General features: G+C 38.6%; 1 protein-coding gene and 1 long non-coding RNA gene across 4 annotated transcripts in view; one reads left to right on the top strand and one right to left on the bottom strand.

Annotated features, from left to right (window-relative positions):
• Positions 1-9,515: 9,515 nt before the first annotated feature.
• RGS22 (regulator of G protein signaling 22) overlaps positions 9,516-19,042 on the bottom strand; it is a 141,450-nt gene continuing 131,923 nt past the window's right edge. For 2 of the 3 annotated variants that reach the window (XM_061438351.1, XM_061438352.1), the window contains 4 exons: positions 17,120-17,218; positions 12,978-13,071; positions 12,789-12,869; positions 9,516-11,634 (listed from right to left, as the gene is read on the bottom strand). In XM_061438351.1, coding sequence (XP_061294335.1) covers positions 11,624-11,634; positions 12,789-12,869; positions 12,978-13,071; positions 17,120-17,218 — 285 coding nt within the window. In that variant the 3' untranslated portion in view covers positions 9,516-11,623. The remainder of the gene's footprint in view (positions 11,635-12,788; positions 12,870-12,977; positions 13,072-17,119; positions 17,219-19,042) is intronic. The other variant, XM_061438353.1, reaches the window with a different exon arrangement.
• Positions 18,747-19,042, top strand: part of LOC133260161 (uncharacterized) — a 111,943-nt gene continuing 111,647 nt past the window's right edge. The window contains exon 1 of the long non-coding RNA XR_009740673.1: positions 18,747-18,827. This is a non-coding gene — a long non-coding RNA (uncharacterized LOC133260161). The remainder of the gene's footprint in view (positions 18,828-19,042) is intronic.

Raw genomic sequence — 19,042 nt, 5'->3', positions numbered from 1 at the left:
AGAATTATTTGCTCTACTTCTGTGAAATATGCCATTGAAATTTTGATACAGATTTCACTGAATCTGTAGATTGCTTTAGATAGTTAGGATATTTCAACAATATTAATTCTTCCAATGCATGAACACAGAATACTTTTCCACTTATTCATGTCTTCTTCCATTCATCAGTGTCTTATAAGTTTTTAATAAGCATGTTTTTGCCTCCTTGATTAAATTTACTCCTGGTATTTTATTATTATTGATGCAATTTTAAGAGGAATTGTTTTCTTAATTTCTCTTTCTGAAAGTTCTTTATTAGTTTATAGAAAAGTCACAGATTTCTGTGTATTGATATTGTATCCTGTTACTAAATTCATTAGTTACAAAATTTTTTTTTAGTGGACTGTTTAGGGTTTTCTGTATATAGATAGTATCATGCCATCAGCAAACAGTGATAGTTTTACTTCTTCCCACTCTGATTCCTTTATTTCCTTCTCTTACCTAGCTGTTACGGCTAGAAGTTCCAATACCATGTTGAATAAAACTGGTGATAGTGGATAGCCTTGTCTTGGTCCTGATCTTTGAGGAAATGCTTTCAGCTTTTCACAGTTGAGTATATTGGCTGTGGATTTGTCACATATGGTCTTTATTATGCCAAGGAATGTTCCCTTTATACTCCCTTTGTTGAGTGTTTTTATGATAGATGACTGAACTCTTTTATTAGGTTTTGGGTTTTTGGTTTTTTGTGGGGTTTTTTTGGTCACACTGTGCAGCATGTGGGATGCTAGTTCCCCACCCAGTTCCACGGTGGAAGCATGGAGTCCTAACCACTGGACCTCCAGGGAAGCCCCTCTTTCAGGTTTTGATTGTAGAATTCTTTCTCTTTTAAATCTAAATGAAAACTTTGCTAGATATACTTTGCTGTAGATTTTTTGCCTTTCACCACTTTAAATATCATGTATCTCCCTTATTGCCAGCAAACTTTTTGCTGAAAAGTCAGCTAAGAGTCTTGTGGGAGTTCCTTATTCATAACTAGTTACATCTTTCCTTATTGTTAAAAAAAAACTTTTTCATTTTTGCCATTTTGACTACAATTTGTCTTGGTTTGGATCTTTTTGGCCTCACTTTGAAACTTTTGGTGCTTCCTGAACCTAGATGTCTCTTTCCTTCCCCAGGTTAAGGAAGTTTTCCATTATTATATCTTCATAAAATTTCTCTACCCCTTTCTCTCTCTATTCTTTTTCTCTACCCTTATAATGCAAATGTTAGTACTCTTGATGTTATCCCTGAGGTCTTTTAAACTATCCTCATTTTTAAAAATTCTTTTTTCCTTTCTTCTGTTCAGCTTGGTGATCTCCACTACTCTGTCTTCCAGATTGATGATTCATTGTTCTGTATCATCTAATAGACTATTGATTTCTTCTACTGTATCTTTGCAGTTAGTGTATTTTTTGGTTTTGTCAGATTCTTCTTCTCATTTCTGAAAAATCTGACTGTATTTTCCATTTTTTTTTCCAAGTTTGGTGGGCATATTTATGATTTTTACCTTGAACTCTATATTGGGTGGATTGCTTAGCATCACCTCATTTAGTTCTTCCTCTGAAGTTATGTCTTTTTCCTTCTTTTAGAAGATATTCCTCTGTCTCCTCATTTTGCCCAGTACTGTTTATTTCTAGACAGAGGTCAATCGGTTGTATTTATTGATGTTAGAGAATTATCTTATATGGGTGATGCCGTATGAGGCTCAGCAGAATGCTCCCCTCTGGTCATCAGAGGTATTTGCTCTGGAGGTGCCCCTTACACGGGCTGTGTATATTTCCTTAGGTTGGGCAGGGCTGACAACACAGGGTGCCCTGATAGGCAGGTCTGGACCCTGAATTGGTTAAGCATATTCAAAAGCAGAGACATTACTTTGCCAACCAAGGTTCGTCTAGTCAAGGCTATGGTTTTTCCTGTGGTCATGTATGGATGTGAGAGTTGGACTGTGAAGAAGGCTGAGCACCGAAGAATTGATGCTTTTGGACTGTGGTGTTGGAGAAGACTCTTGAGAGTCTCTTGGACTGCAAGGAGATCCAACCAGTCCATTCTGAAGGAGATTAGCCCTGGGACTTCTTTGGAGGGAATGATGCTAAAGCTGAAACTCCAGTACTTTGGCCACCTCATGCGAAGAGTTGACTCATTGGAAAAGACTCTGATGCTGGGAGGGATTGGGGGCAGGAGGAGAAGGGGACGACAGAGGATGAGATGGCTGGATGATACGTATCACTGACTCGATGGACGTGAGTCTCAGTGCACTCCGGGAGTTGGTGATGGACAGGGAGGCCTGGCATGCTGCGATTCATGGGGTCGCAAAGAGTCGGACACGACTGAGCGACTGATCTGATCTGATCTGATCTGATGTCTTCTTCAGAGGCTGTTGCCTACAGAAGTCAGAACCTGGTCTTCATGCAGCTGCCTATATGGCCTGAGGGGACTGGAGACTGGCACTAGCCTACTGGTGGGTAGTGCTGGGTCCCTGTACAGCTGACTGCTTGACCCGGGAGGACCTGATGCTGGAGCCATCCTGCTGGTGGGCATATTAGCACCCAGTGCTAGTAGGCTAGAGGGATTATTCCAAAGTGGCAGTTGCCATCACCATTTTTATTGCAGTAAAATGACTTCCCCAAATGGCTGCTGCCATGTCTCCATCCCTAAGGGAAGTCCCAGCTGACTCCTGCATCTCCAGGATGTTCTCCAAGATCAATAAACAGGTTGGACACTGGCTCCTTTCAAACTACTGCCTCTGTGGTGGAACTCAGACCATGTGAAATTTTGTGTGTACCATTAAGACTAGAGATCTCTTCAAGAAAATTAGAGATACCAAGGGAACACTTCATACAAAGATGGGCACAACAAAGGACATAAACAGTATGGACCTAACAGAAGCAGAAGATATTAAGAAGAGATGGCAAGAACACACAGAAGAACTATACAAAAAAGATCTTAATGACCCAGATAACCACGATGGTGTGATCACTCATCTAGAGCCAGACATCCTGGAATGCAAAGTCAAGTGGGCCTTAGGAAGCATCACTATGAACAAAGCTAGTGGAGGTGATGGAATTCCAGTGGAGCTATTTCAAATCCTAAAAGATGATGCTGTGAAAGTGCTGCACTCAATATGCCAGGAAATTTGGAAAACTCAGCAGTGGCCACAGGACTGGAAAAGGTCAGTTTTCATTCCAATCCCAAAGAAAGGCAATGCCAAAGAATGCTCAAACTACCGCATAACTGCACTCATCTCACACGCTAGCAAATTAATGCTCAAAATTGTCCAAGTGAGGCTTCAATAGTACATGAACGGAGAACTTTCAGATATTCAAGCTGGATTTAGAAAAGACAGAGAAACCAGAAGTCAAATTGCCAACATCTGTTGGATCATCGAAAAAGCAAAGAGAGTTCCAGAAAAACATCTATTTCTGCTTTATTGACTATGCCAAAGCTTTGACTGTGTGGATCACAACAAATTGTGGAAATCTTCAAGAGATGGGAGTACCAGACCGCCTGACCTGCCTCCTGAGAAATCTGTGTGCAGGTCAAGAAGCAACAGTTAGAACCGGACATGGAACAACAGACTGGTTCCAATTTGGGAAAGGAGTATGGCAAGGCTGTATATTGTCACCCTGCTTATTTGACTTATATGCAGAGCATATCATGAGAAACGCTAGGCTGGATGAAGCACAAGCTGGAATCAAGATTCCCAGGAGAAATATCAATAACCTCAGATATGAAGATGACACCACCCTTATGGTAGAAAGTGAAGAGGAACTAAAGAGCCCCTTGATAAAAGTGAAAGAGAAGAGTGAAAAAGCTGGTGTAAAACATTCAAAAAACTAAGATGATAGCATCCAGTCCCATCATTTCATGGCAAATAGATGGGGAAACAATGTGAACAGTGACAGACTTTATTTTCTTGGGCTCCAAAATCACTGCAGATGGTGACCGCAGCCATGAAATTAAAAGACGCTTGCTCCTAGGAAGAAAAACTATGACCAACCTAGACAGCATACTAAAAAGCAGACATTACTTTGCCAACAAAGGTCCATCTAGTCAAAGCTATGGTTTTTCCAGTAGTCATGTACGGATGTGAAAATTGGACCATAAAGAAAGCTGAGCGCCGAAGAATTGATGCTTTTGAAGTGTGGTGTTTGAGAAGACTCTTGAGAGTCCCTTGTACTGCAAGGAGATCCAACCAGTCAATCCTAAAGGAAATCAGTCCTGAATATTCAAAGGAAGGACTGATGCTGAAGCCAAAACTCTAATACTCTGGCCACCTGATGTGAAGAACTGACTCTTTGGAAAAGACCCTGATGCTAGGAAAGATTGAAGGCAGGAAGAGAAGCGGACAACAGAGGATGAGATGGTTGGATGGCATCACCAACTCGATGGACATGAGTTTGAGCAAGCTCCAAGAGTTGGTGATGGACAGGGAAGCCTGGCGTGCTGCAGTCCATGGGGTCGCAAAGAGTTGGGACACAACTAAGCAATGAACTGAACTTAAGAATACAGTCCCTTCCTGAGAAAGAAAAATGGAGCTGGAGGAATCAGGCTCCCTGATTTCAGACTGCTGCTAAGTCACTTCAGTCGTGTCCGACTCTGTGCGACCCCACAGACATCAGCCCACCAGGCTCCCCCGTCCCTGGGATTCTCCAGGCAAGAACACTGGAGTGGGTTGCCATTTCCTTCTCCAGTGCATGAAAGTGAAAAAGTGAAAGTGAAGTCACTCAGTCATGTACGACTCTTAGCGACCCCATGGACTGCAGCCTACCAGGCTCCTCCATCCATGGGATTTTCCAGGCAAGAGTACTGGAATGGGGTGCCATTGCCTTCTCCGTGATTTCAGACTATACTACAATAAATAGCAGCAGTATCTTTTTGGATCCACTTCCTAGAGGTGGTGCCCACCAGTACTGCCATTAGCAAGGTATGTGCCCACCAGTACTGCCATTAGCCTCAGATTGCATAAGTGGTTCCTGCCTGTGACTCAGTCCTCAAGGAGTAACCCAACTGATTTTTGCCTCTCTAAAAAGATGCTTCAAGATTAGTACACGGGTCCCTTTTCCTATGGTTCATGAACTCTTCCAACTGGTGTTTTTGTGATGGTTTTCAGGTCAAGTGAGTCTATGCACAAGCTCTTTAAGAACAGGTTTCCCATTTCTTGGTTCTATAGTTCTCCTGTGCATATTCCCAATTGGGTTTTCAAAGCCAGGTATTTGGGTGCTTATCTCTCTTTTACAGTATCTAGAAGCTTGTGTACCTGATATGGAGTTTGAATCCCTCATTCATCTAGAAGAAAGATCTGTGCCTTTGAGATCCCTCTCAATAGTGAATTACTACATCTGGAGTGTGGGTTTTTCCTTGGTGAGCCCATATTTCTACCTTTCCTACTGGTCTTGCTGGTGTTCTTTTAACCTTTTTTGTGGAAGCTTTATTCATCCAGTTTTCAGGTTCCTTTCTCAGGGAGTTATTTCATATGCAGTTGTAGATCTGCTGAGTGTGTCTGTGTGAGGAGCTGAGTTCAGGATCTTCCTGCACTGTCATCTTGAACCCTCCCCCACTTCATCTTTTGACCTAAATGCCTAATTTAAAATACAGAAATAACTGCTCATGGAGGAATACACCAAGACTCTATATACAGTTACAGATTAAAAAATCTCCAATATCATAAACTCACAGAATTACACATTAGTGCTAAAAAAGGATGCTTTGTTTCTTATACATAAGTAAACTGAGACCAAAAAAGGCAAAAATAAATGGCTCTATATCAGAAAGACAGTAACAGATCCAAGATTAGAACAAATTTCTACTGAATCTTCGGATATACACCAACTGAGATACTTTTTGAAGTAAAAAGTTTACTATAATTTTTAAAAAGGGTATGTCAATTAAGAAACAAATTATTCACAGATTCAGTTCAGTTCAGTTCAGTTCAGTCACTCAGTTGTGTCTGACTCTTTGCAACCCCATGAACTGCAGCATGCCAGGCCTCCCTGTCCATCACCAACTCCTGGAGTTTACCCAAACTCATGTCCACTGAGTCAGTGATGCCATCACTAAATACTATAATTTTCAATTACGTAATAAATGATAAACATACCCATTTAAGAAATGTAACATGAATTAGGTTATACCTTTAAAACTAAATTTTTTATGAAAAAAATAATATTCACAATCTGAATCTGACTCAACTGGCCACATTACTGATAGATTACTGCACTATTATATTTATTTCAAAATAGTTGTTCACTGCAAACAATAATATAAAGAAAGTATAACCTCAATTTTCCCATGTATTGAAGGGTGTAAAGCTGACATAGTTTACAGAGTAATTTGTGTGTTTTTAAAATGTAAGACTTCTAAAAGTAAGTTGTTTTTTCTTTATGAGGACTTATAAAATCAAGAAGCATATCAGATGTAAACATGTAGCTCAGTTAGAATTTATTTATTTATGTGTACAAATCCAATGCAGATTTAAGGGCACTTTTAAGATTACCTAAAATATAGTGTATGTCACTGACATTATATCTAAGTAAGGAATTTATTTTATGTTCTATTAATTCAATAAACATTGGTTGAGCATCTCCTTTAGGCATTATACTTCCAAAGATGATATAAAAAAAGAAATAATTCAAGTGGATGTAAAACAGATACCACTAGAACAAATAAGCTGTCATTAGTTAGAAGGCACTCTTGGCAGTGTTACAGAGCTAGCAGGTGTGATACTTTAAAAAAAATGATACGCTAGATAAGTATAATTTGAAGATTCCATTGTAATTAGGGATTTCAAAAAGTAAAACATAAAAACTCTCCAAAGTCTAAAGTAATAGTTCTCAATTAGGGATGATTTGGCAATGTCTGGAGATATTCTGGGTCACGATCACCGAGGAGGTGCTACCAGCGCACAGTGTGGGAGCCAGGTGTATTTTTAAACATTCAACAGTGCACAGGAGAGTCCTTCACAACAGAGAGCTAGCTGGCCAAAAATGTCAACAGTGCCAAGACTGAGAAATCCAAGCCTAAAGTGATTTAAGTGATTGGATGTGATTTAATAAGTATTAATTTATTCTCTGAAAGACCCAATGACACATAGATCTATTCTCATAAATATGAAAAAATGATGTAGTTACAACAAAGATTATTAAATATACTTTATACAAACAAGCCACTTTGCTGTGCATTTCTAATTACAAAAATACCAATGAAAACATTGTTTGAATAGCATTATACTGACTTTCTTCAATGAGCAGTGACTTTTTACTTTCCCGAGATTTTACAGTGCAGATATTTCTTTCATTTCAGCAAATCCTTAAAGAACATCTATTTTACAGATGTTCTATGTAAGATACTGAAATTCAAATGACAGCTTTAACCAGGAAATTAAATTACAATCAATGTAACTAGTGCTATTATAGAGTAATGAACAAGCTATAGTGTTAGGACAGAAGAGTGAGTGATAACTCATGCAGCTGTTTAGAAATCTGCAGTGAAATAAGAATATCAAAGATAGCATCCCAGAGGAACAAATGTCTGATCTGAAGCACTGTTTACATCAGAAGACAGGAGGGCCTTACATGTCATGCTAAATAAAACACTTCTGTTTTAGAGATACTAATTAAAACTCACATCCAAGGTGGTAAGAATCTGAAATAAGGCAGCCATCCACTGGGGGATGAGAGAAGGAGAAAACGCACTGAAGGCATGTTAAGGAATCAGTAGAGCTAATGAGAAGATTCTTCCTGAGCACTAATATAAGGAAACCGACTCTAGTGGCATAAGTTGAGACTAACTCATGCTGTGAGATGCTTTCAGGGTAGGCCAAAAATGAACATGCAAGTATTTATAATATAAAAATTTCCATCGGAGAAAACTCCCCTCTCCTGCTTCTCCTAGGGGGAAGGACAGAGTGACAATTTTGCAATATATCCATTCTTCCTAACAATGCCTGCCCTCAACAGAAACTATTCTGCGACAGCTTAACAGGCTGTGGTTTTCACCAAAGCCTAACTGACATGGGAGGGGGGAAATACGCAACCAGGCTCACTAAAGGAAAGAGATCTAATCATGGGACTATACAACACCTCCTCCTCCCGCATTCTATCACCACATCAACAGCACTCCTGTATAATGTCGGGGATTACAGATAAAAGAACTGCAAGCCTCAGACCCTATTAAGAGATCTCTAAGAAAACCCAAAAGCACAGGAAGAAAATAACAAAGACATAGAGGAAATTTCAGTCACTGGCACCACAGATACAGCAAACATTAAATACAGCCTAACTCCTAGTCAGATAAATACAAAATCTCACACACTAAAGGTCCATAAACCTCAGTTCCTTTTACCTGATGCCTCATATCTTACTTTCAAAAAATACTACAAAGCATGTTAAAAGGCATAAAAACATACCTGAAGAGACAAAAAGCAAGCATCAAATCATAATCAGTATGACAGAGACTTCAGAATGATCAGGCCAAAAACTTAAAATCACTATGATTCATGTGTTAAGAGATTTTAATAGAAAGAAGTGTACAACATGCAAGAACATCTGAGTAACATAAGCAGAGAGACAGAAATCCAAACAAAGAATCAAAAGAAAATGCTAGTAACTAACTGAAAGCACTGAAACAAAAATGAAGAATGTCTTGGATGAGTTTATCAATAGACTAAATACAGCAGAGGAAAGAATCAGTGGGCTTAAAGAGAAGTTAACAGAAAATTCCAAAACTGAAATGCAAAGAGGAAAAAAACAATGAAAAAGAAAAGAATATCCAAGAACTATGGGACTATTACAAAAGATGTGACATGTACATAATGAAATAGCAGGGAGAAAAGGAACAGAACACTTGAAGTAATAATGATGGAATTTTCAAAAATTAATGAAAGACACAAAACTACTGATCCAAAAAGCTCGGCGATTACAGCAGGACATTTATACAAAAATCTACACCTATCATGTTTGAACTGCAGAAAGTCAAAGATGAAGAGAAAATCTTGAAGGAATCTGAGAGTCAAGAAGAGAATTGCATTTGCCTTCTCTTTAGAAACCACGCAAAAAGAGAGTGAAGTGTTTGAAAGGTTGAAAGAGAAAAAGAAATACTTAGAATTTTGTATCCAGTGAAACTACCCTTCAAAATTAAAGGAGAAATAAAGATATTTTAAGGCAAACAATAGACCTTCCTTAAAAGAAATATTAAAAGAAGTTCTTCAGAGAGAAGGGAAATGGTATAGGTCAGAAACTCAGATCTAACAAAGAATGAAAGCGTATTAGGGGAATAAATGAAGGAAAAATAATACCTTTTATTTCCTTATTATGAGTTGACCTAGGAGAAAACAGTTGTTAAAAATAATAACATCAACAATGCATTCAGCAATTATAGCTTATAGATAAGTGAAATTAACTGACAGCAATATGATAAGAGATAGGAGGGAGGGAATTGGAAAATTCTGTTAAAAGGTATTATACTTGCATTACCCATGAAGCAGTCATGAAGCAGCAGAATATTATTTGAATGTAGACTTTTATTAGCTGTAAATGTATATTGCAAATTCTAGGGCAACTAACTAGACAACTTTAAAAAGATGTATAACTGATAAGGAGAAAATGGAATCACAGAAAATGCTTGCTGCTGCTGCTAAGTCACTTCAGTCGTGTCCGACTCTGTGCAACCCTATAGATGGCAGCCCACCAGGCTCCCCTGTCCCTGGGATTCTCCAGGCAAGAACACTGGAGTGGGTTGTCATTTCCTTCTCCAATGCATGAAAGTGAAAAGGGAAAGTGAAGTCGCTCAGTCGTGTCTGACTCTTAGCGACCCCATGGACTGCAGCCTACCAGGCTCCTCCATCCATAGGATTTTCTAGGCAAGAGTACTGGAGTGGCTTACTTAAAATCAAAAGGCAGAAAATGAATGGAATAAAAAAAAGGCAATGAATGGAAAACAAATACAAACTTCTTGACTAATATAGGGTATTGGGGAGTATGGGAACAGAGGAAACTATAGGGTTCTGATGCTTAAAAAAAAAAGGTGTCCAAACCCGCTGCTTTAGAAAACAAGTGGGATCTCTGAAGTCTTTCTCCTGATGCTCTCCCCTCTATACAATGCTTAACTCTTTAAAGAATTAGGAATGGTAGTTTCCACTTTGAATATACTTTCTGGGATGATAGTAAAGTGGAAGTCTAATGCTTCCAATCTGCTAACCCAGGTCACAGTCCTTGGAGTTTCTGAGTCCCAAGGCAAACAGATGATGAAGGTTCATCCTCCCAGATAATTTCTTACAGATTCTCCTTTCCCTCTAGGAAAGAAGATACGTAGATGTATGTCTGGGTTTCCTCTGCTACGAGTGTGTGTGTCAGTCGCTCAGTTGTGTCCGACTCTTTGCAACCTCATGGTCTGTAGCCCACCAGGCTCCTCTGTCCATGGAATTCTCCAGGCAAGAACACTGGAGTGGGTTGCCATGCCCTTCTCCAGAGGATCTTCCCGACCCAGGGATCAAACTCAGGTCTCCTGCGTTGCAGGCAGATTTGTTACTGTCTCTAGTTAACAAGGGAGCTTTTGCCTTTTAAAACTCTTCTCTTGCTACCCTAACAGTTTATCACACGGACAACTAGGATGTCCATTAAAGAGGGGGATTCCTGGGTTCTGTCCAAGAACTACAGAATCAAACTCTCAGAGAGTGAGCCCAGGAATCTGCATTGCTAGCAAATGTTACAGTGAGTCTCATGCACACTGAAGTCTGAGAGCCACACAGATTTAAAATACAGCTTCTTTAGAGTTGGGAATAGGGATAGGGACAAGATGAGGAAGGCTCTTCCCTCTATATTTTGGGTCAATTTATTGCTAGGAATATCCCTAGCCACTTGCTGAATGGATCTGCCAACCAAATACAGCGGACCCTTGAACAATACAGAGGTTAGGGGCACCATAAAGTTGAAATTCTCTGTATAACTTATAGCAGATCCCTGTATCCATGGCTCCTCCATATACGCAGTTCTGCATCTGTGGATTCAACCAGCCACAGATCCAGGAGTACTGTAACGTTTACTATTGAAAAATATCTGCATATAAGTAGAACTGTATAGTTCAAAATCATGTTGTGCAAGGGTCAACTGTATACTGAATGCTCAAGGAACATTTTTGTTAAAAGACTATTTAAGGAGCAAAACATGGTTTCTTCAGGTCTGTGATAAAATATTTTGATTCTTCCGAGATAGAATTTGTTTTATTCTAAATGAGTTAAAGTTTTTTTTTAATAGTCTTATATGTTAGGTGTTCCCTCCTAGCTCAGTAGGTAAAGAATCTGCCTGCAATGCAGGAGACCTGGGTTCGATTCCTGGGTCGGGAAGATCCCCTGGAGAAGGAAATGGCAACCCACTCCAGTATTCTTGCCTAGAAAATCCCATGGACAAAGGAGCCTGGCGGGCTACAGTCCATGGGGTCGCAAGAGTCGGACACGACTTAGCGACTAAACCACCACCACCACGTTATGTGTACAGAAGAGCTGTAATTTTTAAACTATGGAAGTAAAGCCAAACTTTATTTAGATGACAGGCTTGCTCTAAAGAAGACCATCAAAAAACCACTTGTGCTTCCATGTTAGTTAAAACTTGGTTTAAAGAATTCCTGCAAAGAAAAAAGAAGAAATGACTGAAACATAATCAGTGAGAGAAAATTTAAATCCAAAATAACAACAAAAACTTAGAGTTGTAAGAAGGATCAAACAGTTAACAAATAAGTCAGCACACCCTAATGTTGGAGGCACTGTGATGTTGATCTAAGGAGTAAGGGAACTGACAGGAGCACAGTGGTTAAGGATAAATCTGAAAAGAAGAGAGATGAGCAGGCTAAGAGCATAAAGGCCTGATCATCATATCCTCCCAAGAACCAGAAAACTAAGGATTTTAGAAACAAAAATCTAAGCTACAAAATAGAAGAGAAATGGGACTTTTACTGGGTCCTTTGAGTTTTAGTTCAATGGGTTGCACATATATTACATTACACTAGTAATACTACTTTCTTAGGGCATTGTTAAAAAGTCTAACATTAGTATCTGATCAAAACTGTATAATCACATCAGTATCTGTATGAGAAAAGGACCCCAGCTTGATTTTCAGTTATTAATTATCAGTTCCTTCTTGTATTCCCATCTTGGGAAAATGGAACTTAGAAAAACTCAGCTTGCAAAACCTTGGAAAACTGAGCCCATTCTTCTATAAATATTCTTTGTGGAAGAGAAAACTAGATAAGAGAAAACTAGATAAGGAGTAGATAGGAGCAATAAATGATCATTCCCCAGGGGCCTTCCTGTGCAGGAGACTGTGCCGTTCAAAAGGGAGGCAAGTCACTCCTGCCTATTAATTTGTTAGTGGAAAGTGTAAGTAGGTGTGTGTGTGTGTGTGTGTGCGTGTGCATGAGCATTGTGCAGATGTCCATGGGCATTAGTGTGTGACTCAGAGGGACATGGATGGGACTGATCAATTCAGTCTATGAACTTCCGTTGTACCTAGCAGCAGGATATATGCTCCCGTGAGTGCTGTCTGGAAATGGTATGCAGTGTTGGGTATATGTCATAGTCTATCCTCCTCAGCACAAGAGAAGAAAACAGAGACAAAGAGATGGAACACCTACACTCTGAAATTCTCCTAACCTGGGGCTCAGAGCAGTTGGGAGGGAGTCAGTCCTCATCCCTTTCTGCCCTCTCCAGATGGCCAGGTGAGAGGTAGAGTTCTAACAATAAGGAAGAAAGAACTGAAATCAGACTGTCACTTGACACTCACTCTGGATGTTGTGGGAGGACACAGTCTTTTTCAAAGACAGAGTGGAAGCAGTAGACTTGAAATTTGTAAAAGATGGTGTGGCTGCACGGAAACAAGAGAAACAGTGAAGGAATCATTAGCAAAACCCTCTAGAATTAACCTATGATTCAAGACAACAAAGCAGCCCTGAAAACAAAGAGCAAAACTTACCTGCAAACAACTTTCTTTCTAGTTCCTCTTGAATTTTAAGAAGAATCCTTTCCTGTTCTAAGGCTTCTATGTACTTTGAGTAGCACCAGGTTGGCTACAAAAACAATTTTGCAAAATTAATTTTAGAGATATTTGCCCCAGGAAATAAACTGAAGGTAAGACAGCTTCTATCAGCCCCTTCATTTAAAGGCCTTTTAATGTCAAAGAACAGAATATAGAAAACATGCACATTTCATAAATTTATAATTATAGGAATTGATCTACATTTATATAGATATATTTATGATGAAGTAAAGGTATTTCTCTTTAGCCTTGATCTAAATTTTAATAATTTGATTTTTCTTCTAGTTTTATTCAGATATAATCAACATATAGCATTGTTTAAGCTAAAGGTGTATAATAATAATGATTTGACTTATACACATCATGAAAGGATCACAAGAGGTTTAAAAAACACCTTTCATCACATATAGATGGAACATTAAAGAAATAGAAAAAATTATTCCTTATGATGAGAAGTCTGATTTACTCTTAACAGTTTTCAGTTGTAACATATTACTTATATTTATATATAATATATATTAAAAATTAACAAAATGATAAATGAAATATAAAGATATTTAAATATATATATTAAAATGTTTATATTTTAATATATATTTAAAATATACATTTATCTGTCCCTTCTCCCCAACCTTCCCCCCAGCCACCATAAGCTCATTCTTGGAGTCTATAAGTCTGCTTCTGTTTTGCAGATAAGTTCATTCGTATCATATCCTTTTAGATCCCACATGTAAGGGGTGTCATATGGTATTTCCACTCATACTGAGTGAAGTCAGACAGAGGCTCTCCAGTCCATCCATGTTGCTTCAAATGGCATTATTTCAATCTTTTTAATGGCTGAGTGATGCTCCATTGTAAATATATACCACGTCTTCTTTATCCATTCCTCTGCTGGTGGACATTTAGATTGCTTCCATGTCTTACTTATTGTAGACAGGGCTGCAATGCACATTCGGATGCATGAATCATTTCAGACCATGTTTTTCTCCAGATATATGTCCGGCAGTGGGACTGTAGGACCATATGGTAGCTCTATTTTCAGTTTTTTAAGGAACCTTCATACTTTTCTCCACAGTGGCTGTATCAACTTACATTCCCACAAACAGCGCAGGAAGGTTCGCTTCTCTCCACACCCTCTCCAGCATTTATTGTTTGTGGACTTTTTGGTAATAGCTACTCTCGCAGGTATGAGGTGATATTTTATTGTACTTTTGATTTGCATTTCATTATAATTAGCAATGTTGAACATCTTTTCATGTGCCTAATGGCCATCTGTATATCTTCTTTGGAGAAATGTCTACTTAGTTCTTCTGCCCATTTTTTTGAGTGGGCTGTTTGTTTTGATGCTGTTAAGCATCACGTGTTGTTGTTGTTCAGTCACTAAGTCATGTCTGACTCCTTCAACCCCGTGAACTGCAGCATGCCAGGCTTCCCTGTTCTTTACTATCTCCTGGAGTTTGCTCAAACTTATGTCCATTGAGCCGGTGATGCCATCCAACCATCTCATCCTCCATTGCCCCCTTCTCCTCCCGCCCTCAATCTTGCCCGGCATCAGGGTCTTTTCCATGAGTCAGCTCTTCACATCAGGAAGCCAGAATACTGGAGCTTCAGCTTCAGCATCAGTCCTTCCAATGAACATTCAGAGTTGATTTCCTTTAGGATTGACTGGTTTGATCTCCTTGCAGTCCAAAGGACTCTCAAGAGTCTTCTCCAGCACCACAATTCAAAAGCATCAGTTCTTCATCACTCAGGCTTTTTTGTATAGTTCTGTGTATTCTTGCCACCTCTTCTTAATCGCTTGTGCTTCTGTTTGGTTCTTGCCATTGCTGTCCTTTATCATGCCCATCCTCACATGAAATGTCCCCTTGATATCTCCAATTTTCTTGAAGAGATATCTAGTCTTTCCCATTCTATTATTTTTCCTCTATTTCTTTGCATTGTTCACTTAAGAAGGCTTTCTTATCTCTCCTTGCTATTCTTTTCTGCATTCAGTTGGGTATATCTGTCCCTTTCTCCTTTGCCTTTTGCTTCTCTTCTTTTCTCAGTTATTTGTAAGGCCTCCTCAGACAACCCTTTGTCTTCCTGCATTTCTTTTCTTGGGGATGGTTTTGGTCACCACCTCCTGTACAACATTACAAACTTCTGCCCATAATTCTTCAGGCGTTCGGTCTACCAGATCTAATCTCCTGAATCTATTTGTCACCTCCACTGTATAATCATAAGGGATTTGATATAGGTCACACCTGAATGGTCTAGTGGTTTTCCTACTTTCTTCAACTTAAACTGGAATTTTGCAATAAGAAGCTCATGATCTAAGCCACACTCAGCTCCAGATCTTGTTTTTCCTGACTGTATAGAGCTTCTCCATTTTCATCTGCAAAGAAAATAATTAATCTGATTTCTGTGTTGACCATCTGGTGATGTCCATGTGTAGAGTCTTATCTTATGTTCTTGAAAAAGGGTGTTTACTATGACCAAGGCGTTCTCTTGGCAAAACTCTGTTAGCCTTTCCCCTGCTTCATCTTGTACTCCAAGGCCAAACTTACCTGTTATTCAGGTACCTCTTGACTTCCTATTTTGCATTCCAATTACCTATGATGAAAAGGACATCTTTGGTGTGAGTTCTAGAAGGTCTTGTAGGTCTTCCTAGAACCGTTCAGCTTCTTTGGCATTTAGTGGTTGGGACACGGACTTGGATTACTGTGAAACTGAGCGGTTCACAAGCTGTTTGTAAAATTTGGAGACTAATCCCTTATTGGGAGAAGGCGATGGCACCCCACTCCAGTACTCTTGCCTGGAGAATCCCAGGGATGGGGGAGCCTGGTGGGCTGCCGTCTATAGGGTCACACAGAGTCAGACACGACTGAAGCGACTTAGCAGCAGCAGCAGCAATCCCTTATCAGTCACATCATTTGCGCATATTTTCTCCCAATCTGTGGGTTGTCTTTTCATTTTGTTTACTGTTCCCTTTACTCTGCAAAAGCTTTGGAGTTTAAGTAGGTCCCATTTGTTTATTTTTGTTTTTATTTCCCTTATTCTGGGAGATAGACCAAAAAAGATATTGCTATGATTTATGCCAAGAGTTTTCTGCTTATGTTTTCCTCTAGGAATCCTATAGTATCTGGTCTCACATTTAGGTCTTTAATCCATTTTGAGCTTATTTTTGTGTGTGGAGTTAAAGAATGATCTAATTTCTTTTTTTTTTTTTTTTTACATGTAGCTATCCAGTTTGCCCAGCAACATTTGTGGAAGAGACTTCCTCTCCCCTTATTTTTATACCGTGTTTCTGAAACTTAATGCTAGTCATTTCCTAATAAATGTTCTTCTAAATGGCATTAGGTATCACACACTTTTAAATATATATTTTTCAATATATGGCTTTACAAAATTGGACATTTATCTCAATAATAGCTTTATAATCTATCAGTTATCTTAGCTGGGAGGCTGAACACATTTGACATTTCGAGTACCAGAAACATTGTTTCTTAAGCTAGTATTAGCCTATGATATAAACACTTTTAATATCAGTCTTTAAAAATGTACATAAGTTAAACTTATAAAATTTCTGGGACACTAATGTATGTTATAAATATAAACATAAAAATTGTACATATATTAGTTGCTGATCATGTATTATCAAAAAGATATATTAGCTATTGATCATATATGTACATATATTAGTTTTTGATCAATTTTATGACTTCAAATAATTTTAAAAATTGATACTAGCATTTGACATTCTTCTTTCTTCTCTTGACCTAAGAATATATCAACCTACATATATTCTTATATATATGATTATCTCTTTTCCAATAAGATAGTTATCTCAACTTCTGCCACTAAAATCTTCTTCATATGTATCCAGAAATTATTTTCTCTGATTATGTTGTTCAGGATCAGCCGAAATTATAATGTTCTCTGAAGACTCAAGGAAACTCTATTCCAGTCTCTCCTCAAGGAATTTTAGCCTTATTTTCAAACAAACATATATCTATTACTCTAAAAATAACTCAGCTACTGCATGACACCATCCAATGCTCTAGAGAAGAAGTGATATCTCTGATATCTTTCCTGCTTACCTGTCGGCCGTACGCTTGCATGCCTAAACCTGGGTCACTAGTTAAAGCAGCTGCTTTGATAACAGATCCTGAAGTACTCGAATATTGTTTGATTCCATCCTGTAATTATATTAAATTAAATTATTCTAAAAAGGGGGTTATTAAGGACACTTACTACTACAATAAGATAATGATATCTTTATGACATGTAGTATGCTTCACATACTACATTTAATTCTACTCTGTTATGTAAGTTCTCTTACTATTTCCATCTCATAGGAAAAAAATGAGGTTTTGGGAAGTGAAGTGGTTTCCCTGAGGTATTAGAACCGATCAATGGTAAGGCCAGGATTCAAAACTAGGTAGGCTCACTCTAAAAACTGCACTCCTATCTACTATACTATACTGTCTTGGATCAATAATACCTTACAATTGTATAGTTGAATACCCTACAAGTTCTTTTATTCATATCATTTCAATTAATCCATCTCACATCATATGAGGTTAATATTATCACTATCAGTTGATAAAATTGAGGTTAAGAGGGTTAAGAGTCATGCCTATGGTTACCTAGATAAACCCAATGCTTTTCATAGTAAGTGATTTTTTTCAGAAGATATATTTTCATGTTACAAAAAAGTCATGAGTTTCCCATATTCACTTTTTCCAACATTTTCTCATATGTATTCATTGACAATAGCATCTTGGAACAAACTTACACTCTATTGGTCTTCTTTACCTTATACTTTCTGTGTTAAAATAAATGCATGTGAGAAATCTGTTGTTACTAGTTCAGTTCAGTCACTGAGTCGTGTCCGACTCTTTGTGACCCCATGAACCACAGCACACAAGGCCTCCCTTTCCATCACCAACTCCCGGAGTCCACCCGAACCCATGTCTATTGTGTCGGTGATGCCATCCAACCATCTCATCCTCTGTCGTCCCCTTCTCCTCCTGCCCTTAATCTTTCCCAATATCAGGGCCTTTTCAAATGAGTCAGCTCTTCACATCAGGTGGCCAAAGTATTGGAGTTTCAGCTTCAGCATCAGTCCTTCCAATGAACACCCAGGACTGATCTCCTTTAGGATGGACTGGTTGGATCTCCTTGCAGTCCACGGGACTCTCAAGAGTCTTCTCCAGCACCACAGTTCAAAAGCATCAATTCTTCGGCCCTCAGCTTTCTTTATAGTTCAACTCTCACATCCATACATGACCACTGGAAAAACCATAGCCTTGACTAGACGGACCTTTGCTGACAAAGTAATGTCTCTGCTTTTTAATATGCTGTCTAGGTTGGTCATAACTTTCCTTCCAAGGAGTCTTCTAATTTCATGGCTGCAATCACTAGTAAGTGATGGCAATACATTTACTGTATATAGTACAAATATTTAAATTAAAATTCCTGTGTTTTCTTTAGGATTATTTACCCTACAAAATGATTGTCAATATTTATACCTAACCATGTTAGCATTTACTAGTTGACAGATATAGACAGATCAGAATATCACTTATGGACACTTGCATTTCCATAAATGAAATGTAATATGGATGATACAAACACACTCTGGATTTTCTGGAGAGATAGTAATTTAAGATTTTCTCTACTCTCATTCACACTATATGTTCCAACTTTTGTTTCAGACAATATATTTACCAAAGCAAACTTTGGTAAAGAAAATACTTGGGATGACAGAGAGCTGTGACGTTCTTCCTAAGAATTTGAGATACTGTAAGAGATCTTCTTTATATCCTCCTTACTTCTATAACCTTTATTCAATAAGTGTACATTGAGATAACTTCCCAAGTGGTACGGTGGTAAAGAGTCTCCCTGCCAGCCAATGTAGCAGACACAGGAGATGTGGGTTCAATCCCTGGGTGGGGAAGATTCCCTGAAAGAGGAAATGGCAACCCACTCCAGAATTCTTGCCTGGGAAATTCCATGGA

The sequence above is a fragment of the Bos javanicus genome, chromosome 14 (assembly GCF_032452875.1).
Source record: "Bos javanicus breed banteng chromosome 14, ARS-OSU_banteng_1.0, whole genome shotgun sequence".
NCBI classification, from domain to species: domain Eukaryota; kingdom Metazoa; phylum Chordata; class Mammalia; order Artiodactyla; family Bovidae; genus Bos; species Bos javanicus.
This window is presented reverse-complemented; position numbering and strand designations above follow the sequence as displayed.